A 26,480-nucleotide genomic window follows, 5' to 3' on the forward strand; every position below is an offset into this window, starting at 1 on the left:
ACCCAAATCTAACTGGCTGTAGCTCAGGCCCTGAAGCAAGGATATGCATTATCTTGGTACCATTTGAAAGGAAACACTTTGAAGTTTGTGGAAATGTGAATTGAATGTAGGAGAATATAACACAATAGATCTGGTAGAAGAAAATACAAATAAAAAACCAACATGTCTTTTTCTACCACCATCTTTGAAATGCAAGAGAAAGGTCACAGTTCTAGCTATCACTCTGGTTGTAATTCCGATAGTGTCCACAAGATGGCAGCAGTGTATGTGAAACGCTTCAGATGGATAACTTGAAGTATGAGTGAACGACAAGACTTTTAGTGTGAAGTCCCCAGGTACATTTGGGCAAATCATGAAGGAGACATTCGCATTCATATTACATTTCTCTGCAAGAAAATCGTCAAATCTATATACTTGGAATTTTAATTTAGCTTTCGAAGTATTAGTAGTCATATTATAAGTTCAACATTTGCAAAACAACCAGTTTTCATCACTTCATAACTCTGAATATTCTTACAATTGTTGTCCTAAATGAAAAGGCATGCTGTCGTACAAGTTTAGTAGCTACATTTTATGACATATACATGGTTTCTGGATACTCCCGTAAAGCCCAGATCATTGGCTATTTAGCTAGCTTTGTTTGACCCGATTGGTGCTTATTTGACAAAGATACAGTCGTTCAAGTGATGACCGCCCACGTCATCAGCGTGCCATGAAGGCGTCGCTCTCTGACCAGATATGGTGTCCTATAGGATATACTACACCCCTAATGACATAGTGAAGTCTTGTTACCTTCTAGGATCTCTGAGGAATACATACGAACGTGATTTGACTCGTTGAAACAACGTTTAGGGTGAGATTTTCACAGATTCCTTTCGTTGCAAACGAGTGCGAACGAGTGGAAATACAAAATCGATCGTGCATGCTATATGGACCTTTTTAGGACATGAAAAATAATTTTATCTAACAAAATGACACTTCATGTTATCTCTGGGACCCTTTGGAGGATAAATCAGAGCAAGATTTCAGAATGTAAGTACACATTTCACCTTCAGAGGTGAATGTATCAAACCTATCGTGGTGAAAAAAGTGTTTTGTTGTTAGGAGCTCTCCTCAAACAATAGCATGGCATTTTTTCGCAGTAGTAGCTACTGTAATTTGGACAGTGCAGTTATATTAACAATAATTTAAGCTTTCAGACGATGTAAAACACTTATATGTACCAACATTTTGTTGTTTCTCTAAAATCTGCGATCTTGACATAACGCGATGCATGATTTACAACTGTCCTGTTGACGGGACGCCGATCCTTAAGCCATGATGACAACTACTCAACACAATCAAAGCCGTTATACCAAACCAACTTATTGAAAATAATCTACTGATTCACACTTGAACCTTGATAACGGCAGTGAAAAAAGACAGTACAGAACAACTTCAGCAGAACATACAGTAGCTATTCAATGACACCTATCTGCCTCCTACCCTTTATCTTGAGACTGGCTGTAGTCTTCTGGTCTCCACACACACAGCTGTAGTCTCCACTGTCCTCTGGTAGTACTTTGCTGATCAGGAGTTCACTCACAGATTCTTTCTGCTTCATCTGGTACTTTTCTCCAGACTTCAGCACCTGTGTTCCCTTCCTCCATTCCACAGGGACTCCAGGTTTAGAGAGCTCATAGTGCAGGGTAACACTGCCCCCCTCCTCAGCCTCCTGGCTCTCCAGCTTGTTTTTGAAGGTCACAGGTAACGCTGACAAACCATTGGATTAAATATGCAATTATACAGAATTTACAATAACAAAACTAAATAATGCTACCAACACATAACATTACATATATCATTTTTGACTGACTGAGCCCCTGTAAACACAAACTTCCCAATATTCCCATTGACCAAGACTAGGTATCCATACCATTGACGTTTATAGTCGCTGTGGTCTTCTGGTCTCCACACTCACAGGAGTAATCTCCACTGTCTTCAACATTCAGATGCTTTATCTGAAGCTCGCAGGAGGCATCTTTTTGTTTCAGCTCATATTTGTCTCCAGCTTTGAGATGCTCAGTGCCTTTCTTCCACTGAACCTTGGCCCCAGGTTTGGATAACACAGAGCAGAGAGTGACACTCTCCCCTTCCTTGGCCTGCTGGTTCTTCAGCTTTTGTTTAAAGCTGGCAGGCAAGGCTAGAAAAAAGACGAACGGGCCCAAATTCATTAACAAGTAGGCAAAACATTCTCTTTAAAATCCTCAGTTGTGATGGAAGTGGAACAGAAGCAAAATGGTGGAGAACAATGGGTAATGGATGATGATAGTGATCCAGATTTTTTCATGCTGTCCTTTGGAACCTAAATATGATTCCAATGGTTGGGTTGGTCAATGAAACAGACCACTTGTTAAACGAAGATGGTAATCAAACCAGTACATGCAATAAACATGGCCTTCACAGCTGAACACAACCACAAAACAAAATGAAATCCTTCCAAAATACACAAAGGATCAGCAACATACAAACACAGGCATTTTTGGAGCTTTTGGCAGAACTTATGCAACATACCTTTGCATTGAGGCACCCATCTACACATTAACAATATTCAGAACAGTTTTCAGATAGGATTAATTTCTTAGTTTATGACCCTGCAGTATTTTCCAGGACACAATAGAAGCATACTCATTACCTTGGATGTAAAACCGAGCCTACATGCTAATACAGCAGAGTGACTTCAAATCAAATTTTATTTGCCCCGAATACAACCTTACCGTGAAATGCTTACTTACAAGCCCTTAACCAAAAATGCAGTTCAAGAAATAGAGTTAAGAAAATATTTATTAAATAAACGAAAGTTTAAAAAAAAGTAAAATAACAATAACGAGACTATATACAGGGGGTACCGGTACCGAGTCAATGTGCAGGGGTACAGGTTAGTCGAGGTAATTTGTACATGTAGGTATGGGTAAAGTGATAATAAGATAATAAACAGCAAGTAGCAGCAGTGTAAAAACAAAGGGGGGGGCATTTGATTAATTGTACAGCGGTCTTATGGCTTGGGGGTAGAAGTTGTTAAGGAGCCTTTAGGACTTAGACATGGAGCTCCGGTACCGCTTGCAGTGCGCTAGCAGAGAGAACAGTCTATGACTTTGGTGACTGGAGTCTTTGACAATTTTATGGGCCTTCCTCTGACACCGTCTAGTATATAGGTCCTGGATGGAAGCTTGGACCCAGTGATGTACTGGTCTGTATGCACTACCCGTTGTAGTGCCTTACGGCAGTTGCCATACCGGGCGGTGATGCAACTGGTCAGGATGCTCTTGATGGTGCAGCTGGAGAACTTTTTGAGGATCTGGGGACCCATGCCAAATCTTTTCAGTCTCCTGAGGGGGAAAAGGCATGGCCGTGCCCTCTTCACAACTTTCTTGGTGTGTTTGGACCATGATAGTTTGTTGGTGATGAGGACACCAAGGAACTTAAAACTCTCAACCCGCTCCACTACAGCCATGTCGATGTGAATGGGAGCCTGTTCGGCCCTCCTTTTCCTGTAGTCCATGATCATCTCCTTTGTTTTCCTGGCACCACACTGCCAGGTCTCTGACCTTCTCCATATGAAGGTGATCAGGCCTACCACCGTTGTGTTGTCAGGAAACGTAATGATGGTGTTGGAGTTGTGCTTGGCCACTCGATCTTGGGTGAACAGGGAGTAGAGGAGGGGACTAAGCACGCACCCCTGAGGGGCCCCCTTGTTGAGGATCAGTGTGGCAGATGTGTTGTTGCCAACCCTTACCACATGGGGGCGGCCCGTCAGGAAGTCCAGGATCCAGTTGCAGAGGGGGGTGTTTAGTCCCAGGGCCCTTAGCTTAGTGATGAGTTTTGAGGGCACTATGGTGTTGAATGCTGAGCTGTAGTCAATGAACAGCATTCTCACATAGGTGTTCCTTTTGTCCAGGTGGGAAAGGGCAGTGTGGAGTGCCATTGAGATTGAGTCATCTGTGGATCTGTTGAGGCGGTATGCAAATTGGAGTGGGTCTAGGGTTTCTGGGATGATGGTGTTGATGTGAGCCATGACCAGCATTTCAAAGCACTTCATGGCTACCGACGTGAGTGCTACGGGGAGGTAGTCATTTAGGCAGGTTACCTTCACTTTCTTGGGCACAGGGACTATGGTGGTCTGCTTGAAACATGTAGGTACTACAGGAAGAGGAAGAGATTGAGGAAGAGGAAGAGATTGAAAATGTCAGTGAAGGCACTTGCCAATTGGTCCGCACATGCTCTGAGTACACATCCTGGTAATCTGTCTGGCCCAGCGACCTTGTGAATGTTGACCTGTTTAAAGGTCTTGCACACATCAGCTACGGAGAGCGTGATCACACAGTCGTCTGAAACAGCTGGTGCCCTCATGCATGCTTCAGTGTTGCTTGCCTCGAAGCGAGCATAAAAGGCATTTAGCCCGTCTGGCAGGCTTGTGTCACTGGGCAGCTCGCGGCAGGGTTTCCCTTTGTAGTCCGTAATAGTTTGCAAGCCCTGCCACATCCTACAAGTGTCAGAGCCGGTGTAGTATGATTCATTATTTGTCCTGTTTTGACACTTTGCCTGTTTGATGGATTATCTGAGGGCATAGCGGGATTTCTTATACGCATCCGGATTAGTGTCCCGCTCCTTGAAAGCGGCAGCTCTAGCCTTTAGCTCGGTACGGATGTTGCCTGTAATCCATGGCTTCTGGTTGGGATATGTAGGTACGGTCACTGTGGGGATGACGTCGTTGATGCACTTATTGATGAAGCCGGTGACTGAGGTCGTATACGCCACAATGCCATTGGATGAATCCCGGAACATATTCCAGTCTGTGCTAGCAAAACAGTCCTGTAGCGTAGCATCCGAGTCATCTGACCATTTCCGTATTGAGTGAGTCACTGGTACTTCCTGCTTTAGTTTTTGCTTGTAAGCAGGAATCAGGAGGATAGAATTATGGTCAGATTTGCCAATTGGAGGGCGAGAGAGAGCTTTGTATGCGCCTCTATGTGTGGAGTAAAGGTGGTCTAGAGTTTTTTTTTCTCTGGTTGCATGTGACATGCTGGTAGAAATGAGGTAAAACAGATTTAAGTTTGCCGGCAATAATGTCCCCGGCCACTAGGAGCGCCGCATCTGGATGAGCTTTTTCTTGTTTGCTTATGGCCTTATACAGCTCGATGAGTGTGGTCTTAGTGCCAACATCGGTTTGTGGTGGTAAATAGATGGCTACAAAAAATATAGATGAAATCTGGTGAGCTAATAAACTGGACATCTAAGAGTCTAAGAATCAGGGATGCCGCTGTACATAAAGTATGCATCCTTCAATAATCTAATCTTTCTCTCTTTACTCTGAGGATGATAGACCCAAAGATGAGAGAATGATGAACAAGACCAACAAAGATCATTACAGAATGGTTGACTGAGATCTGATGGTATGAATGGTGCCACAGGCATCGAGGACACCAGCCGTGGTCACTTATGATATTGCATAAATTGTGCATTTGAAAATGCCCACTGCAACGACGAGTCTAGATGAACGTTAATGGTCAAGCAAGTATCATTTCTATTTTCAGAGAAACTAAAGAAGAGAGAAAATGCAGTGATGCACTTCTGTCTCTCGTCTCTACCACAGCTATAGATCTGCTAGATAGGACGGGGGGGAGGGGGGGGGCAGGATTGTTATGAGAGTGCCCAGCCCCCTCTAGCCTCCATATAATTCGAACCATGGCCCCGGCCATGGGAGTTACCTTTGACCATTAGTGAAGCGTACGCTCTCTTATCCCCAATCACCACATAGACGGTGCCTGAGTCCATAGGCGTCAGCTCGCTCACGGCGAGAGAGTAGAAACCCCCCTCAGATACCTGGATCTCATTGAGGGGGGTGGGCTGCAGAGGGATTTGGTCTAGATACCACTGCGCCAGATAGGGCAGGTCCCCCTTGAAACACTCAACGTCCTGGGGTGGCTCCACTATGAACACTGTCTGACCTGGATGAAACAGATCTTAGACCATGACGGAAAGCAGAGACAAGAGACACATGCTGTTCTGAGCATAATGTGTGTCCTGTCCACCAACCAGAATGGGATTAGACAGTTGGAAAGAATGATCTCCCAAATGTTAAAACATTCAGCATATAATAAGGCAAAACAAAGGGACATGAATAATGCTCAGTCAATACAGTTGCAACGAATGAATGTTGTCTGTTCAAGAAGATAAGCAGGAGAGTCAATCTTACTAGATGTTAAAATGTCAGCTCCAAGATACCAAAAACAAACTATTGCTCATATAACTCCTAATATTATTCAAGTACCGATCAATAAAAGTTGACGGAGACAACCTAATCGCTCACAAAACATTTTTGAAGAAGCATCTAAATTCTCAACATTAATTCAAAGCTCTGTGCCCTGCTATGCACTGCAGTCAGCATGTCAGCAAATCTTTCATTTTCAGTGTCTGTAATTACTACATTAAAAAAAGTTATTAACATACAGTAGGAATTTGCAAAACCATACAACAATTTCAGTCAAAAGTAATATCAATTCACTATAAATTGTTTGGTGATCTCATAGTAATTGAAAGCACTATAAAGAAAAGATCTATACTGTATATAGACCAAGGTCTTACCTTTGACTGTCACCTTCGCCGTTATCGTCGCAGTGCCCACGTCACAGGTGTAAGTGCCGCCGTCTTTCTCCTCCAGCTGTTTGATAGTGAGGTGGAGGACGGTCTCCTTCTGACTCATCTCATAGCGTCCCCCGGCCTTCAGCTCCACGCCTCCCTTGGACCAGGTGGCCTTGGAGGCAGGCTGGGCTGTCTCACACTGCAGGGTCACTGAGCCCTCCTCCTCCACCTCGCTGTCCTTAAGCTCCTTGGTAAACTTGTGGACTGGCTCTGAGGAAAGGTACATTCAGGTAGGAGCACAGCAGAGAGCATTGAGGTAGGAGAGGGAACACTTTTTGTTATTTATTAACATTAAAAAGCAGTCACGGTTTAAAAGTGGTAGTTCATGGTTAATGATACATGAATATCCAGTAATCAACAACCATTAAACAATTGAAGGTGTCTGTGAAGGGAACTTGTCAGACTTACCTTTGATCTCCAGCTTGGCCTTGGTAGTGGCCCCTCCGATAACCTCACAACTATATTCCCCAGAGTCCTGAACAGTGACACTGTGGACAGTCAACTTCATGACCCTCTCCTCTTTACTGATCTCATACTTCTCACTCTTCCTGATGTCCTTCCCATCTTTGGCCCACTGGACAGTGGCCCTGGTCTGTGTGACCTCACAGGTGAACACAGCATCCTCCCCTGAGACTACACTAATGCTCTGCAGCTCCCGTGATACAGATTGAGCTTTGCCTGGAACAAATTTCAATTATTTGTTTTAATTCTGAGGATGGCTCAATTTCCTTTCAATTACATGCAACAAACAAACTCAGAAATGTGATATATTTTATCTCAATGGTCTACATACCCAACTTTGCGATAACCTCAGGGATCAGTTGACCAAAGTCTCAAAACCATGAACGCTAAAACCCATGCAGATTGACGTTAGAACCTCAACTGGTAAAGATGTCTGACCTTCAACAGCTAAGGTAGTCTTGGAGTTCAGGTTCTTGATGTTGAAGACCACCTCACCAGCATCGGCTGGTGTCACATCCTTGATAACCAGCATGTACTTGCGACCTGTACTGGAGACCTGGAAGCGTCCTCCGTTAGCCACGGTCTGGCCATTGAAGGTCCAGGAACACTCGTCAGTGCTTTCCCGTGACAGAATACACTGAAAGCTACATGTCTCTCCCTCCATCGCCTCCACGGACTTCAACTGCTTGGTGATACCTATGCTCAGGTCTACATAAAGGGTGGAGAGAGGAGTTTTTGTTTCAAAGACACGATGACACAATTGCTGCTTCAGCACACTATAGTAATTTGTTTGCAAGGTATGCAGCTTTGTCATACACACCTCTCACAGTGACCTTTGACTTGGAAAGCTCAGTTCCCAGGTCGCAGCTGTACTCCCCTGCGTCTTCCTTGGTAACATCCTTGATGATCAGACCCAGGGACTTGCCTGTATGCAGGACCTCATACTTAGAGCCAGTGGTAAGGATCGTACCATCTTTCCTCCAGGTGGGGGAGACCCTGGGCTTGGAGACCTCACAAGCCAGGGTGATCATACCTTTCACCTCTCCCACCACATCATCCAGAGACTTGAGGAACACTGCACGCTTCTCTGGAGGAATGCAAATTGAGATCACAAGCACCAGTCAAAGATGTTTAACATATTCTTTAGTCCCACTTCCACACTACAGTATTTTCACTTGGACCAAATTAGCTCATGAGTCCTTACCTTTGACTTTTAGGGTCACACCCTCCTTGATTTCCCTAACCTTGAAGATGATGGTGCCCCCATCTTCAGGTGCCAGATTCTTGAGTGTGAGCGTGTGCACTTTGCCCATGTGTGTGATGGTGTTGACCTCGTTGGAGAAGAGTGCTTTTTCATTGAGTAGCCATTGCACCTCCTCATCAGTGTAGTTGATCTCACAGGTGAACACTGCATCACTGTCCTCATCCACCTCTGTGTCCACCAAGTGTTTGGTGATCTCCACTTTCCGAACTGCAATAACACACAGCACACATCTAATTTGAACCATCAACGCTCAGCAAAGCAATCAGCATTGAAGTCAAATCAACACCGAAATCTGATACAAAACGTACCCTCTACAGTGAGAGTGGCTTTGGTCTCGGCAGCACACGACAGACAGCGGTACTCCCCAGTGTCTTCCCCAGTCAGCTTCTGGATGGTCAGCTGAGCCCTCACAGCGTCCTGTTTCAGGTTGTACTTGTCGGAAGCATCCAGGAGGGTTTGCCCTTTGAACCAGCTCACCTCTTTGGGTGCGGCGGAGAACTTGCAGCTCAGAGTGGCTGAGCCCTTCTCCTTGACTGTCATATCTTTAATGGGCTCTACCACCTCAAGACGGCGCTCTGTAGTTGAGAGAATAAGAAGAACAAACAGCTCTGATCATAGGCAAGTCATATAGCATGCTCCTAACCCACTTTAATCTGTTTATGATAACGTAATTTCAACCAGCTATACCCACTGAGAACATGGTAGTCTGACATAACCATTTGGTTCCATGTTCTGTGTATGGAGAAGCCTCTGACCTTTGACAGTAAGCTGGGCCACAGACTTGCTCTTGCCAGCCATGAACTGGACAGGTCCTGTCATGGACGCCTTGGTCTTCTTAAAGGTGAGGCGGTGCATGGAGCCCTCCTTATCCATCTCCACGTCAACGCTCTCCTGCACGGCCACACCATTCAGGGTCCACTTGGGGGGCTTGACTGAGTCGATGTTGATCTCCACCTCGAAGAAGGCGGCAAAGGGCTCAGTCACTTCCACGGCACTTAGCTCCCGTACGATGCTGATGGCCTGCTCTAGAGGGACCACAGATACAGAGGGTTTAGGTCATACTTGAGGTAAAATCACTCTTAATTACACTCTTTAGGGATCTGTTAAGAGTGCTATTTACATTCACTCATTGACTGGTAGTCCTGTGTCCTGAAGTATTGATATGTGCTAAAAGAGATTCGGAAGTATATTTTTATAAAGCCACATCATACTTTATAAAAATACACTTCAAAGAAAATTCTTACATGTTTACAATAGACAATGTCCTGGATTTCCTCCTGTTACCTTCCACAAGAAGTTTACAGGATGTCTTGTCATCGATGGCGTCACAGGTGTAAGTATCCTCATCATCCGAGCCCACGTCGTTTATGGTGAGTTTGCGGTATATACCCTCGCTGCTGATCTCATGCTTCTTGCTGGGCTTGATCTCCTTCTTGTTCTTGTACCACTTGACCTTGGCGCTGGCCCGGGACACTTGGCATTCCAAGAACCCACGGTGTGTATACAAGGCTAACTTATCCCTGAGCTTCTTCACAAACTGGACAGGGAGCTCTACAGTAACAATAACAACCGTATCAATACAAGGAAGCCATACTTAGCAGTACCACAGAAACATATCGAAACACTATCATACATCAAAGCAGTAAGTAGCACTAAACTAAGACAGGGAACAGAAAGTACTCAACAGGGGTCAGTACGCCAAAGAAAACAACTCCACATCTCCCTGTGCAATTCACATCCACAGGCTCTCCCAAGGAACAGTGATTTATCATGTGCTGTCTTCCATCAACTCCACCATCCTGAGGGGCTCAGATAGCCACTGCATGACCTTCTCATTCCTGGCCTGGTACAGAGGGATCACCATAAACAACACGAGAGAAAGTTCCCGAGGGTAGTTAGGTCACCCTAGGATCTAGGTTCTGTGGTTCAGGTTCCCAGAGGATGTATAGCAGCCATACGTCAAAGAAAGACAGCACCATGGATTCCCAGAGAAACCTCTACAAATTGTTAAGGATGTAGCCCTCTGGCCAGGGATACAAAACACCAATATTCCGGTCTAAAAGAGGCCAATGCAGTATCATCCCCACAGACGTTTGGCTGCTGAACCAAAATAAATCTCAGGAAAATAACTCTGAAGACACAGAGGACAGTCTGACTGGCTGAGCAATTGACTAACTGGATCAGTTGACATAATATTTTTCAGATTTGAGTTATGGATAGAGAACTGCGTTCACCATTGGCATGTTTAATGAGTGCTAGTGAATTATTTGAATTTGTTATGTACAGTATATTGTGATGTGCTGACCTGAATATATTATTATATCCTATGTTGCTTAGCAATCATGCCGTAAATGCCATGCTATAGGGAAAGCATGCTGGAAATAGACTTTACCTTTCACTGTCAGTTTGGCTGTTGAAGAGGCCTTTTCAGCTGTGAATTTAATCTCAGCAAAGTCTTCTGGGGTCACCGACTTAAACAGCAGCACATAGATTTTACCTTTAATTGAAAGAAGGCAACTTATAAGAACAGTACTGAATGTTAAAACACTGAAATAGTAAATTTGTCCTAATTGATCAATGATAATTATTCAAAAACGGTGTATTACTAAAATGTATGAGTGTTTATCACAAAAATGGACATCTAAACATGTGTTTGGAAAGTATGGCAAATGTGTGTATTCTCCTCACCCTCTTGTCTCATCTTGATGTTGTCACCGACTTTGAGTTTGGTGTCGCCTTTGAACCACTGGCAGTCCACTTCATCGTGAGAGATCTCACAGAAGAACGAAGCGCTCTCCTTCTCCATCACCTCCACGTCCTCAAGCTTCTTCACTATTTGAACGTCTCGGGCTGTGGAGCGAGAAGCACAAGAGACAATAAAAAGAGACATTAGAAAGTCTTCAACACATCTAATGCTGAATGGAATATGGCCGTTCTTTTACATAGATTTTTAGCTATGTATAGTGGGGTCTGAAATGATTCACACCCTTGATAAAGATTAGCAAAAATGACTGTATAAAATAAATTATTCAAATACTGTGTTATATTGTAGGCTGAAAAAAGTGTGAAAGTATGTTATTTTAAACTAATACAATTGCTTAGACAAAGAGATTTTGTTTAACAAGTCATATTTTTTTTTTGCAAAAAAAAGGGGTCAAAATTATTGACACGTGTTTTCAATACCTCACCTTGCAAGGATAACAGCACTGAGCCTTTTTATGAGTTGAATAACCCATTGTATTTGTATTTATTATGGATCCCCATCACTCTTCCTGGGGTCCAAACACATTAAGGCACTTATATCACACATAAAACAAAAGATGAAACAGTACATCATATAACATTATTTCACCACTACATATCTACAATAAAAAAAGTATAATACCACCATACACCAATATTACAATATACTGTACGTGTGTGTAGAGTGAGTGTGCTAGCGTGTGTGTGCGTATGCGTGTGTCTGTACCTGTGTTTGTCTCTTCACAGTCTTCACTGTTCCATAAGGCGTATTTTTATCTGTTTTTTTAATCTGATTCGACTGCTTGCATCAGTTACCTGATGTGGAATAAAGTTCCGTGTAGTCATTGCGTTATGTAGTACTGTGTGCCTCCCATAGTCTGTTCTGGACTTGAGTATTGTGAAGAGACCTTTGGTGACATGTCTTGGGGGGTATGCATGGGTGTCGGAGCTGTGTGCCAGTAGTTCAAACAGACAGCTCGGTGCATTCAGCTTGTCAACACTTCTTACAAAAACAAGTAGTGACGAAGTCAATCTCTCCTCCACCTTGAGCCATGAGAGATTGACATGCATATTATTAAATGTTAGATCTCCGTGTACATTTAAGGGCCAGCAGTGCTGCCCTGTTCTGAGCCAATTGTAATTTTCCGAGGTCCCTCTGTGGCAGGTGCGACAAAACTATGGCCTGTAGGACCTGCCTTGTTGATAGTGTTGTTAAGAAGGCAGAGTAGTGCTTTATTATGGACAGACTTCTCCCCAGCTTAGCTACTGTTGTATCAACATGTTTTGACCATGACAGTTTACAATCCAGTGTTACTCCAAGCAATTTAGACACCTCAACTTGCTCAATTTCAGTCGCTGTAGTAGCTGACGTGTGTAGTGTTGAGTCATCCGCATTCCTTAGACACACTGGCTTTACTCAAAGCCAGTGGCATGTCATTAGTAAAGATTGAAAAAAGTAAGGGGCCTAGACAGCTGCCCTGGGGAATTCCTGATTCTACCTGGATTATGTTGGAGAGGCTTCCATTAAAGAACACTATCTGACAGATAACTCTTTATCCACAATTTAGCACATTCGTTTTTCCAGCAGCAGGCTATGATCGATAATGTCAAAAGCTGCACTTAAGTCTAACAAAACAGCTCTCACAATAATTTGATCATCAATTTCTCTCAGCCAATCATCAGTCATTTGTGTAAATGCTATGCTTGTTGAACATCCTTCCCTATAAGCATGCTGAAAGTCTGTTATCAATCTGTTTACTGTAAAATAGCATTATATCTGGTCAAACACCATTTTTTCCAAAAGTTTACTAAGGGTTGGTAACAGGCTGATTGGTTGACTATTTAAGCCAGTAAAGAGGGCTTTACTATTCTTGGGTAGCGGAATGACTTTTGCTTCCCTCCATGACTGAGGGCACACACTTTCTATCAGTCTTTGATTGAAGATATGGCAAATAGGATTGGCAATATCATACCCTATTATCCTCAGTAATTTTCCATCCACGTTGTCATACCCCGGTGGATTGTCATTGTTGATAGACAATATTTTTTCACCTCTTCCACACTCACTTTACAGTACTCATAATTTGGTCAGTTATACTTGGATGTGTAGTGTCAACCTTTGTTGCTGGCATGCCACGCCTAAGTTTGCTAAACTTGCCAATAGAAAAATCATTAAAGTAGTTGGTAATATCAGTGGGTTTTGTGGTGAATGAGCCATCTGATTAAATGAATGATAGAGCGGAGTTTGCCTTTTTGTCCCAATTTTTTAATTTTTTTACTATCATTCTTTATATCAATTGTCTTTGTTTTATAGTATAGTTTGTTCTTCTTTGTATTCAGTTTAGTCACATTATTTCTCAATTGTAAGGGATCGTAGACCATTCCTACGTACAGAATCCTTCCAGATTCTTGATATCCTTTTTTTGGAAGGATTCTGAGGAATGTTTCTAAGATCCCTGTCAATGTGTTCTCATAAAACAATTTTGAAAAAGCTTCTGTGCCGTTATCCTCGCAAGGTGAGGTATTGACAGTTATTGAAAAAAGGGGTGTCAATAATTTTGACCCCCACCTTTTTGACATTTGTTTTAATCACTTGTTAAACAAAATCAATTTCTCTGAGCAATTGTATTCGTATAAATAAATATATTTTCATTTTTTTTGGAGCATACAATATAGCTTAATATTTGAATTATTTATTTTATACAGTCAATTTTGCTCATCTTTATCAAGTCTGTCAATAAGATCGGACCCCACCGTATCTGGTAAGAAGAAGGTCGGTGATTTCAAAGTGTGACACTCACTATTTTTAACTACCTGTACAACAAAGTACTGTACAACTATCATTGACAAGCCTATAAAATGATTTGATTTTATTACACAATCAGTATCATTGGACTGCATAACATACAGTGTATTGTACCATATGAATAACATATGGGGACTCATACCATGAACAGTGAGTTTAGCTGATGTGTTGTCATCAGACGTTTGGCAGACGTATATGCCCTCATCCTCTTGTGAACATTTGTGGATTAGCAGGCTGCGTGTGCGCCCCTGGGAGAGGATGCGAAAGTTCTTTCCTGGTTTCAGTTCCATGTCACCCTAAGAAACAGTGGTCTTTTAGTAAAAATGATTTAATTGTATACACAATTATGCAATTATGCAAATAAAATTGCTGACTTTGAACACTTTCTCACTTTTCATGACTACAGATCCATGACTTACTGGAATATGTTTTCTCACCTTGAACCACTTGACCTCAGCATTAGTTCTGGACACCTCACACTCAAGTGTTGCCTTCTCCTTCTCTGGGGCTTTGACATCCTCCATGGGTTTAGAGATCATAGCCACAGGTTCTATGAAACCCCCAACACCAATAAGCACAACCTTCAAATAACAGCTGCCACCTCAATTAGCACTCAACTCGATGAATAGTTTACTGTTCGTCGAAAATGGATATAACCTACCTGTAACAATGAGTTTGGCAGAAGTTTTGACCCCCTCTGCTTGGAAGGCAATTGTTCCTGCATCCTCCATCTTGATTTGGGATAGTGTGAGGGCGTGCTTCTTTCCCAGGGCCGTGATGCGGCAGTTGGACCCTGCCTTGAGCTTGACGCTGTCCCTGGTCCAGGAGCCCTCCACGTCAGCCAGGCTGAGCTCCACCTCTAGGGTCACTGTCTCCTTCTCATGGGCCTTGACCTCCGGCAGCAGGCCGTTCACCACCTCAATCTTTTTCACTGTGAAATACAGACAGAGGGAATGTTTAGGTGTGTTGGAATATGCATAAAATGATAGGTTACACAGCATCATCAGTAAGTGTCCTGTACATCTCTTCTTGGCACTGAAATTGTAGATATAAATAGTCTGAGTATCTGGGTGGGGATCAAATGTTCTATCAAACTGCATGTAATATTAGAGAATACTGTCTGTGACTTACTATACTCAATAGGGGCTAATTACTGTATACATGTACAGTGCCATCAAAGTATTCACAAACCTTGACTTTTTCCACATTTTGTTGTGGGATTAAAAGGGATTTAATTGTCATTTTTTGGTTAACAATCTACTAAAATGCTCTGAAATTTCAAAGTGGAATAAAAATTCAATTTTTTTTAAAATAAAAAAGTATTTAATAGATACATATTCAACCCCCTGAGTCAATACATGTTAATAAATTAAATGCATTTATAAAGCCCTTATTTTACATCAGCAGATACCCAGCCTAAAACCCCATAAAGCAAGCAATGCAGATGTACAGTAGAAGCACAGTGGCAAGGAAAAATTCCCTAGAAAGGCAGGAACCTAGGAAGAAACCTAGAGAGGAAGCAGGTTCTGAGGGGTGACCAGTCCTCTTCTGGCTGTGCCGGGTGGAGATTATAAGAGTACATGGCCATTAAGGCCAGATCGTTCTTCAAGATGTTTAAAACGTTCATAGATGACCAGCAGGGTCAAACAATAATCACAGTGGTTGTAGAGGGTGCAACAGGTCAGCACCTCAGGAGTAAATGTCAGTTGGATTTTCATAGCCGAGCATTCAGAGGTCGAGAGAGCAGGTGCGGTAGAGAGGAAGAGAGAGAGAGGGAGAGCTAGAGAGAGGGAGAGAAAGGGTAAAAAAATAGCAGGTTCGGGACAAGGTAGCACGTCTGGTGAACAGGTCAGGGTTCAATAGCCACAGGCAGAACAGTTGAAACTGGAGCAGCAGCATGACAATGTAGCACGTCCGATGATGTTAGAATCGCCTTTGGCAGCGGTTACAGCTGTGAGTTTTTCTGGGTAAGTCTCTAAGAGCGTTCCACACGGTGCAAATTACAGGAGAACCAGGGGGGCCTCAGCTACCCTGAATGAGACGTTAGCTCCTCTAAATGTAACAAAAGTCAGACTTTGGGTGGGGTCTCTAAATAATGCTAATTTAACCATTCTCCTATTTGTTTAAAATGCAGTGGTAAATATGTTGCACAGTGGTAAACATGAAAATAAAACCTTCCAATAGAACGAAATACCCCCACCTCTCTCTCATGGTTTAAACCATTTAACAGGGTTTAAGATCAATATTCTATTTCAATTGTTAAACGGTAAATAATGAAAAATAACACCGTCATAAATGTAAGGAAAGAAAGGTCGTGTTTTATGTCACAAGATCTGTGAAGACTCCAAGCATTAACTCATGAACTAGGGTGTAAAACATGTTTTGGTTCAACTCATGTATTATATTGAATGTAGGCTACCTGTTCTGCGTGTGTTCATGTGTTTAAAATTGCGTTGGCTGAGAGGGTAGGCTACAGGCAGTGGTGTAGGCCTAGTGGAGGGTAAACGCAAGTAAACACCGTTCACCCACCTTTTAAAAAATTAAATGCATTGAAAGCATAGGGAGAGTGACTTTTTTCACCGTGACCGGTAATCAGAGTTTACTCACCTATTATTGTTATTTTTTTACACTACGTCACTGGCTACTGGTAGGCCTATTTGAAGTTTATGGTAATACACATACATTGTAGCCTAGCCTAGTAAATTGGCAGTGTGTGTTAGGGTGACCATCCCGTTTTTTCACAGAGACAGTTTCAGACCCATTTCAGATGTCCCGAATTTTCCGCCCCTCCCCCCCACCAATGTCATGGTGTAATTCACACTCTGGTTACCACACCTGGATTGTGCAACATTTGGCCATTATTCTTGTCAAAATTCTTCAAGCTCAGTCAAATTGGTCGTAGACAACCATTTTCAGGTCTTGCCATAGATTTTCAAGCAGATTTAAGTCAAAACGTTAACTCGGCCACTCAGGAACATTCACTGTCTTCTTGGTAAGCAACTCCAGTTTAGGCCTTGTGTCCTGCTGAAAGGTGAAATCATCTCCCAGTGTCTGGTGGAAATCAAACTCAAACAGGTTTTCTAGGATTTTGCCTGTGGTTGGCTCAATTCTGTTTATTTTTTATCCTGAAAAACTCCCCAGTCCTTAACGATTACAAGCACATGATGCAGCCACCACTATGCTTGAAAATATGGAGAGTGGTACCCAGTTGGATTTTCCCCAAACATAACACTTTGTATTCAGGTCAAAAAGTTTATTGCTTTGCTACATTTTTTGCATTATTACTATAGTGCCTTGTTGCAAACAGGATGCATTTTTTTGAATATTTTTATTCTGTACAGGCTTCCTTCTTTTTACTATGTCAATTAGGTTAGCATTGTGGAGTAACTACAATGTTGATCCATCCTCAGTTTTTTTCTGTCACAGTTACTGGCCTAACGGTGAAATCCCTGAGTGGTTTCCTTCCTCTCCGGTAACTGAGTTAGGAAGGACGGCTGTATCTTTGTAGTGACTGGGTGTATTGATACACCATCCAAAGCATAAATAATAACTTTACCATGCTCAAATGGATATATTCAATGTCTGCTTTTTTTGCTTTACACATCTACCAATAGTTGCCCTTTACAAAGGATTGTAAAACCTCCCTGGTCTTTGTGGTTGAATCTGTGTTTGAAATTCACTGTTTGACTGAGGGACCATACAGGTAACTGTACTGTACTGTATGTGTGAGCTACAGAGATGATGTAGTCATTCAAAAATCAAACCTGTTAAGGCTAGATGTTCTGCTGGAAGCCATAGGAACTGCAACCAGGCGCCTCATAAATCTAGTTTCCCATAGAAAACCAATAGAAAACACAGTGAACTCAAAAAATAAAATTCCTGGATGGTTTGTCCTCGGGGTTTCGCCTGCCAAATAAGTTCTGTTATACTCACAGACATTATTTTAACAGTTTTATAAATTTAGAGTGTTTTCTATCCAAATCTACCAATTACATGCATATCCTAGCTTCTGGGCCTGAGTAGCAGGCAGTTTACTTTGGGCACGCTTTTCATCCGGACGTGAAAATACTGCCCCCTATCCCAAAGAGGTTTTAAACACTTTTATTGCACACATAGTGAGTCCATGCAACTTATGTAACTTTTTAAGCACATTTTTACTCCTGAACTTATTTATGCTTACCATAACAAAGGGGTTGAATACTTATTGACTAAAGACATTTCAGCTTTTCATTTTTTATTAATTTGTCAAAATATATATATATATATTTTACATTATAGGGTATTGTGTGTAGGCCAGTGACCAAAATCTAATACATTTAAAATGCAGGCTGTAACACAACAAAATGTGGAAAAAGTCAAGGGGTGTGAATAGTTTCTGTAGGTACTCTACATAACCATAAAACTACCGCAGCTGTAAATAGGACACCATTCTTACTTACCATCCACTGTGAGTTTGGCCTGGGTCTTGTCGTCCAGGGTCTCACAGGAGTAGTAGCCACGATCGGCCGTAGTCACACTCTTAAAGACCAGGGTCTGCTTGGCTCCGTCCACCCTGATCTCCATGTTGCCTCCAGGCTGTAGCACCACGCTGTTCTTCATCCACCTGACCTCTTTAGAGGGTTTATTCAGCTCTACCTCCAGCTTCACCTCCTTCTGTTCCTCCACCACCATCACATTCTCCAGCTTCTTCTTGAACATCACCGGCTCCACTGTCAGGGCACAAAGAAAACACAGATATTACAACTCCTTTCTGAAAACTGTAGCCCTTCTAAGCAAAGTTGCTTAGAAGGCTTCTACATTTTTGTAAACAATGGCTGTAATTGTATATCAATCAATGAAGATAATCAGAGGATTTTACAGAACAGAAGCATATCCATGGGAAATGTGCATATTTTTTATACCGTAAGTGTTAAAGCTGCAATATGTAACTTTTTGGGCAACCTGACCAAATTCACATAGAAATGTGCATTATAGATGTCATTCTCATTGAAAGCAAGTCCAAGAAGCAGTACATCTGTTCTGTTTCTATGCTTCTCGTTCTTAAGTTTCGCTTTTGCATCTTTTACTTCTGGTTTTGTACACCAGCTTCAAACAGTTGAAAATACAATATTTTTGGTTATGGAAAAGATATTTCACAGCGGTTTAGATGGTAAAATGATTCTCTACACTATACTTGCTCTTTTGGTCACATAAAACTGAAATTAGGCAAACTATTCGAATTTTATCAAACAGGAACTTGCGGAGCTATTTCTCAATAGTGCACCTTTAAAGCGAATGGAGGTTGGTTCTTACGTTGCACTTGGAGGGTAGCACTGCAGGTTTTGCCCTCTGCATCAATGCTGATCTCTTGAGCATCATCCTGACTCACTGAGGTGACGGTGAGGGAGTGGCTGGTGCCCCCATGCTCAATCTTATATTTAGGCCCAGCAGTGATGGGCACGTTGTTGCAGAACCATTTCACTTTGACGTCAGCTGGGGTGACACTACACTTGAAGATGGCCTCCTTCCCCTCCACAGCAGCGACGTTGCTCAGCTTGGAAGTCAGCTTCACCAGTCTGGGTGCTGAAAAGGACAGAAAATAATATATTATTTGGAGACATAATTAGACTCAGGAACACAGAAAATGTGTTAATATGGAAATAAATGGCTTAACATCTAGTGTGTTTGACTATATGTCTGTAACTACTGTATGCTGTATCTTGTATATGTCTGTAACTACAGTTCATGTTGTAGTAGTCAGTGACCAAGTTGTAAATCTAATAAAAACAAAGCCTCAGCTACCTTTGGTGGAGACCTTGGCAGAGGTCTTATCATCTTTGCATTCACAGCTGTATTCTCCCTCATCCTCTTTTGCCATTCCTGTCACAGTAAAGACCCGCTTGGGACCATCAGTGCTGACACAGAACCTGCCGCCGGGTTTGACCTCACAGCTGTTGTGGCGCCAGAGCACGTCCCCTAAGGCTCGGTTCATTTCACAGGTCAGGGTCAGTGTACCACCCAGCTCTGTGACTACAGGCTGCAACTGCACCACAAACTTCAGCGGTGAATCTGAAGGGAAACATGGCCAGCATTTCATTAGCTAAATGGAATATGTAGGATCTTCATAGGTATTGACTATACTCACAGAAACATACAACACTAGCCCGTCAATCAATTGTTCTGACGAATGAAAAGCAAACTAACCCTTGACTTGAACTTTGAACTCAAGCTTGTCGTCAGCAGTGTGGCATGAGTAGGTGCCACTGTCTTTGACTTCAGTGGACTTCACAATCAGGGTACGAGAATGTCCCTCTCTCTTCATGTCATACTTAGAGCTCTCCTTCAACTCCACACCGTCCCTGAACCACTTAACACTGGCACTCTCCGAAGTCAACTCAGTGGTCAAAACAATCTTCTCACTTGCTTGAACACTGCATGCACCCTTCACTGCAGTTTTTTTAAACTTGGCAGAGGATTCTAGAAACAAAAAAGGAGACTTGTTAATATAGAGGTGATAGCAAAGACATTTGGGTACAACACATATTGTTGAAAGTCAATGACATCCTACCTGCCACCTCTATCTTGAAGGCCAACTTCTCCGCTCCAACCTCACAGGTGTACTCTCCAGCATCCTTCTTCTCCGCCTTCTCTATCACCAGCTGACGAGTCTTGCCCTTTGTCTCCATGGAGACGGTCTTACTGGAAGTCAGCAGCTTGCCATCCTTGTACCATTTCACCTCTGTCTTGGTGTCGGACACCTCACAGCTCAGAGTGGCTTGCTGGGAGAGAGTAGCTTTCACCTCCTTCTGTACAGACTCCTTGTTGGAGAAGGCAGTCTCTGAAGGAGAAATCATGAAATGGCACAGTAATATTAGAAACCCTTCATTTAGGGTGGAACACAACAAATACAGGAAGCATATCTCTACATGGGATATACATGGGACTGGGAGTCAATAACCAGCAATTCAAATATAGTTTTAGATAGACACAAATATGCAACCGAGAGACAGAAATCTACAACAAAAACAGGCATTCAGAGAACATCGGCTTGAGTATATAACATTTTTTTTGGGGGGGGGGGGGCATTCAGCATCCAAAGCCTTGAGAGAGATATCAATATAGACAACCAGCTTTCATATCATCCATACCTGCCACCTGTATCTTGAAGGCCTGTTTCTCTGCTCCAACCTCACAGGTGTACTCTCCAGCATCCTTCTTCTCCACCTTCTCTATCACCAGCTGACGAGTCTTGCCCTTTGTCTCCATGGAGACGGTCTTACTGGAAGTCAGCAGCTTGCCATCCTTGTACCATTTCACCTCTGTCTTGGTATCAGACACCTCACAGCTCAGAGTGGCTTTCTGGGAAAGAGTAGCTTTCACCTCATTCTGTACAAACTCCTTGTTGGTGAAGGCAGCCTGGACCTCTGAATGGGGATCAATCAAGGGTATGGTAAAATCAGAAACCCCCAATTCAGGGTAAAACAATACCAACCCCAAATCAGAAACCATTAACATAATCTTGTACATGACAGACAAAGGAGACATCAAGTGATATTGCCAGAGTAAGTTAAAAATCAGCATTTCTCAAGCATTATGAGACAAAGACAATTCAACAAACAGAAACAGACAAATCAGACATCAACATGAACAAAACAATCATAATAGACAACGGTATAACATCTCTTCGCTTGGGAGAAAACACATGTTGACAATGTAGAGCACACACTGTATATTCACAACCATTCAACCACCAAAACCTTGAGAGAAACATCAATAGACAGCCAGCTTTCATATTGTCCCTACCTGCCGCCTGTATCTTAAAGGCAACTTTCTCTGCTCCAACCTCACAAGTGTACTCGCCAGCATCCTTCTTCTCCACAATGTCCAACACCAATTGACGAGTCTTGCCCTTTGTCTCCATATGAACTGTCTTGCTAGTAGTCAGAAGTTTGCCGTCCTTGTACCATTTCACCTCAGTCTTGGTGTCGGACACCTCACAGCTCAGAGTGGCTTTCTGGGAGAGAGTAGCATGTACCTCCTTCTGTACAGACTCCTTGTTGGAGAAAGCTGCTTGAGTTTCTGAGAAAACAATAATGGAGATGCATGGTAGTACCAGAAACATTACATTCAAGGTCAAATAATCCCAATAACCAAACCAGATACCATATCTTACACACAACAGACACATAGGATATAAATATATACAATTGCTAGATAAATTAACCATCTGCATTTCTAAAGCAGAAGACAATTAAGCAAAACAGACATTTCAAACCAATCAAACAACACAACAGTATAATATCTATTTTCTTTAGGGAAAACATTTATAGACAATGTAGAGAACACATACACTGAGTGTACAAAACATTAGGAACACCTTCCTAATATTGAGTTGCACCCACTTTTGCCCTCAGAACAGCCTCAATGCGTTCCACAGTGATGCTGGCCCATTGTTGACTCCAAGGCTTCCCACAGTTGTGTCAAGTTGGCTGGATGTCCTTTGGGTGGTGGACCATTCTTGATACACACAGGAAACTGTTGAGCGTGAAAAACCCAGCAGCATTGCAGTTCTTGACACACTTAAACCGGTGCACCTGGCACCTACTGTCATACCCCGTTCAAAGGCACTTAAATATTTTGTTTTGTCCGTTCAACCTCTGAATGGCACACATACACAATCCATGTCTCAGTTGTCTGAAGGCTTAGAAATTCTTCTTTAACATGTCTCCTCCCCTTCATCTACACTAATTGAAGTGACATCAATAAGGGATCATAGCTTTCACCTGGATTCACCTTGTCAGTCTACGTCATGGAAATAGCAGGTGTTCCTAATGTTTTGTACACTCAGTGTATATTGACAACTATTTAGCCTCCAAAGCCTTCTGGGGAACAATAATAGACAGCACCTTTATATGTCCTTACCTGCCATCTGAATCTTGAAGGCTAGTTTCTCTGCTCCAACCTCACAGGTGTACTCTCCAGCATCCTTCTTCTCCACATTTTCTATCACCAGCTGACGAGTCTTGCCCTTTGTCTCCATGGAGACGGTCTTACTGGAAGTCAGCAGCTTGCCATCCTTGTACCATTTCACCTCTGTCTTGGTATCAGACACCTCACAGCTCAGAGTGGCTTTCTGGGAGAGAGTAGCTTTCACCTCTTTTTGTACAGACTCCTTGTTGTAGAAGGCAGCCTGAGTTTCTGAAGGAGGAACCGTTGAAGGATATAATGGAAATGAAAAACCTTTCACTCAATATAACATCAAAACAGGAACCATATCTGTAGACTGGACAAATACGGGAGGCATTGGACATTGAGCAGCCTCGCAAAGTCAACCATCGGAAATTCAAATGCTTTACGGAGACGTACACACACACCAGAACAACAAGCAAGGAAACAGAGCACTCCGATATCCCCATGAGCAACATCAGTCAAACAAGACACAATATTAAAAGGACATTGTTGTGAGGAATCAAAACGACCAATTAAAAAACTCCCCAGACCTATCTGTTTGTATGATAGAACTTACAAATTCTATGGTCCCTATTACACTTTGAAAATAACAAAATAGCTGAAAGTTTGTAAGATAAAAACAGAACTAAAAATGTAACTGTGTCTGCCCCTTAACATCTCCTCAGACCTAGGTACTGTAAATCTCTTCTTGAAATAAGAATAATACAATTTGAATTCGTAGGACAGACAAATGGGCAACCATTCCAGCAACCAAAGCCTAAATGGCATGTAACTAAAAAATAACTCCTCCTTACCTCCTGTCACGTGTATCTTGAAGTCCAGCTTTTCTGTTCCCACCTCACAGGTGTACTCTCCACCATCCTTCTTCTCCATCTTTTCTATCACTAGATTACGAGTCTTGCCCTTTGTCTCCATGGAGACTGTCTTACTGGAAGGCAGCAGCTTGCCATCCTTGTACCATTTCACCTCTGTCTTGGTGTCGGACACCTCACAGCTCAGAGTGGCTTTCTGTGAGAGATTAGCTTTCACCTCCTTCTGTACAGAGTCCTTGTTGGTGAATGCAGCCTGTGGTGCTTCTGATGAACAATCATGGAGGGGCACAATGGCAGAAATATTTCATTTAGGGTCAAACAGTATCAACACCAAACACAGGACACATCCCTTACTGTCCTGTACAGACATGGGGACAATGACCTACAGAACGTACACCGGGAGTCAACAATTCTAACATGATACGGAGACAAACAAACTATGCAACAAAGATGGAAAGAGACTTTTCAGACAGAATATGAGCTAGAGCAGCAACACAGATTGCAGGAGACATCAACTTGGGAAGACAACTCAACAAATGAAAGAACCTTTGTCAAACACACGTTTTATTGGATAAATATCTTTAGGACAACCATCCCTCCCACTATAAGCCCTATAGCAGACGATAGACGGACAGTAAATCCAATAGTTACAAAACATCCATACCTGCCACCTGAATCTTATAGACCAGTTTCTCTGCTCCAACCTCACAGGTGTACTCTCCAGCATCCTTCTTCTCCACCTTCTCTATCACCAGCTGACGAGTCTTGCCCTTTGTCTCCATGGAGACGCTCTTACTGGAAGTCAGCAGCTTGCCATCCTTGTACCATTTCACCTCTGTCTTGGTATCAGACACCTCACAGCTCAGAGTGGCTTTCTGGGAAAGAGTAGCTTTCACCTCCTTCTGTACAGACTCCTTGTTGGTGAAGACAGCCTGGGCTTCTGTAAATCAACCATTAGCAGTTCAAATATAGAATGGGAATAGACACACAGCGCCAAAAGGGGCAGAGACCAGTGAGACGTCCCAATAAGCAACAATATCAAGCCAGAGGTCAAAACAACCTTGATGCGCCAAATACAGGTGTAGGATTTTTGCCAGTTTGCTTCAGCAGGAAAATAATCCTGCAGCAACAGTAAATGTGAATTATTTGTAGGTGTTGCTACATTTTTCGTAAGGCAAAATAAAGTCTGAAATGTCGAAGTGGAAATTACGAACTTTAAAAGCATTTTTCAACTTCAAATACACTACAAGTTTCACATTTCCTGTATTGCAGGAAAGTTGTTATGCAACAGGGTGATCAAATTAAGATCATACCCCCTTGTCAGTATACCCCCTTGTCTGATAGAATCAACTAATCCTAAAATTGAAATTTTAACACTATGGCAACAACAAAATAGGCATTGGTTTCTGACTGAGACTAAATCTAAATGTAATTTAACAGTACATTTGCCAAAGCTTCCCAGAGGACAGATAAATATATAACAGTTATATTTTCCTAAGATAAACATGTCAAATGCGCATATCAGACAACCATTCCAGCAAAAGCAAACCAGACAGCGAGTAGATCCTCCTTACCTGTCACCTGAATCTTATAGACCAGTTTCTCCGTTCCAAACTCACAGGTGTACTCTCCAGCATCCTTCTTCTCCGCCTTCTCTATCACCAGCTGACGAGTCTTGCCCTTTGTCTCCATGGAGACGGTCTTACTGGAAGTCAGCAGCTTGCCATCCTTGTACCATTTCACCTCTGTCTTGGTATCAGACACCTCACAGCTCAGAGTGGCTTTCTGGGAAAGAGTAGCTTTCACCTCCTTCTGTACAGACTCCTTGTTGTAGAAGGCAGACTGTTGGGTTTCTAAGGGAACAATCATGAAGAGGCAAAGTTGCATCACAAGGGTTTAAACACTAAAAACATGACCTTTCGACTCTGGACATCTGTCTCTCTCTCTTTCTCTCCCTTCCTGGAGGACCTGAGCCCTAGGACCATGCCTCAGGACTACCTGACCTGATGACTCCTGGCAGTCCCGTTACCCAGTCCACCTGGTCGTGCTGCTGATCCAGTTTCTGCTGTTTTGCCTATGGCTATGGCACCCTGACCTGTTCACTGGATGTGCTACCTTGTCCCAGACCTGCTGTTTTTTTACCCTCTCTCTCCCTCCCCTCCTCTCTCTCGCCCTCTCCCTCTCTCCCTTCCTGTCTATCACATCTGCTGTCTCAACCTCTGAATGCTTGGCTATGAAAAGCCAACTGACATTTACTCCTGAGGTGCTGACCTGTTGCACCCTCTACAACCACTGTGATTAATATTTGACCCTGCTGGTCATCTATGAACGTTTGAACAACTTGAATAACGATCTGGGCTTAGTGGCCATGTACTCTTATAATCTCCACCTGGTACAACCAGAAGCGGACTGGCCACCCCTCAGAGCCTGGTTCCGCTCTAAGTTTCTTCCTAGGTTCCTGCCTTTCTAGGGAATTTTTCCTAGCCACTGTGCTTCTATGTACGTCTAAATTGCTTGCTGTTTGGGGATTTAGGCTGGGTATCTGTATAAGCACTTTGTGACATCTGGTGATGTAAAAAGGGCTTTATAAATACATTTGATTGATTGATTGATTGATTGATTGATTGATTGATTGATTGATTGATTGATTGACATGGGTAGCATTGACTGATAGTTAAGCATGCCAACCACCGACAACTCTAATATTTCAGAGACAGACACAGTGCACCATTGAGGTGTCCTGAGAAGCCATGATATTCACCCA

The 26,480-nt window shown here is 42.7% G+C and overlaps 1 protein-coding gene across 1 annotated transcript in view; it reads right to left on the bottom strand.

Annotated features, from left to right (window-relative positions):
- LOC120020655 (obscurin-like) overlaps nucleotides 1–26,480 on the bottom strand; it is an 84,650-nt gene that overhangs the window by 47,162 nt on the left and 11,008 nt on the right. The window contains exons 12-38 of the mRNA XM_038964359.1: nucleotides 25,291–25,569; nucleotides 24,381–24,656; nucleotides 23,699–23,980; nucleotides 22,857–23,132; nucleotides 21,738–22,013; nucleotides 21,083–21,358; nucleotides 20,470–20,772; nucleotides 20,139–20,381; nucleotides 19,737–20,003; nucleotides 19,248–19,517; nucleotides 18,395–18,664; nucleotides 14,617–14,886; nucleotides 14,393–14,505; nucleotides 14,092–14,251; nucleotides 11,096–11,251; nucleotides 10,800–10,904; nucleotides 9,692–9,958; nucleotides 9,163–9,432; nucleotides 8,716–8,982; nucleotides 8,348–8,614; nucleotides 7,964–8,230; nucleotides 7,582–7,851; nucleotides 7,090–7,359; nucleotides 6,625–6,891; nucleotides 5,748–5,987; nucleotides 1,916–2,182; nucleotides 1,486–1,752 (exon numbers count right to left, since the gene is read on the bottom strand). Of these exons, the coding sequence (XP_038820287.1) occupies nucleotides 1,486–1,752; nucleotides 1,916–2,182; nucleotides 5,748–5,987; nucleotides 6,625–6,891; nucleotides 7,090–7,359; nucleotides 7,582–7,851; nucleotides 7,964–8,230; nucleotides 8,348–8,614; nucleotides 8,716–8,982; nucleotides 9,163–9,432; nucleotides 9,692–9,958; nucleotides 10,800–10,904; nucleotides 11,096–11,251; nucleotides 14,092–14,251; nucleotides 14,393–14,505; nucleotides 14,617–14,886; nucleotides 18,395–18,664; nucleotides 19,248–19,517; nucleotides 19,737–20,003; nucleotides 20,139–20,381; nucleotides 20,470–20,772; nucleotides 21,083–21,358; nucleotides 21,738–22,013; nucleotides 22,857–23,132; nucleotides 23,699–23,980; nucleotides 24,381–24,656; nucleotides 25,291–25,569 (6,741 nt within the window). The remainder of the gene's footprint in view (nucleotides 1–1,485; nucleotides 1,753–1,915; nucleotides 2,183–5,747; nucleotides 5,988–6,624; nucleotides 6,892–7,089; nucleotides 7,360–7,581; nucleotides 7,852–7,963; nucleotides 8,231–8,347; nucleotides 8,615–8,715; nucleotides 8,983–9,162; nucleotides 9,433–9,691; nucleotides 9,959–10,799; nucleotides 10,905–11,095; nucleotides 11,252–14,091; nucleotides 14,252–14,392; nucleotides 14,506–14,616; nucleotides 14,887–18,394; nucleotides 18,665–19,247; nucleotides 19,518–19,736; nucleotides 20,004–20,138; nucleotides 20,382–20,469; nucleotides 20,773–21,082; nucleotides 21,359–21,737; nucleotides 22,014–22,856; nucleotides 23,133–23,698; nucleotides 23,981–24,380; nucleotides 24,657–25,290; nucleotides 25,570–26,480) is intronic.

The sequence above is a fragment of the Salvelinus namaycush genome, chromosome 25 (genome assembly GCF_016432855.1).
Source record: "Salvelinus namaycush isolate Seneca chromosome 25, SaNama_1.0, whole genome shotgun sequence".
Classification (NCBI taxonomy): Eukaryota; Metazoa; Chordata; class Actinopteri; order Salmoniformes; family Salmonidae; genus Salvelinus; species Salvelinus namaycush.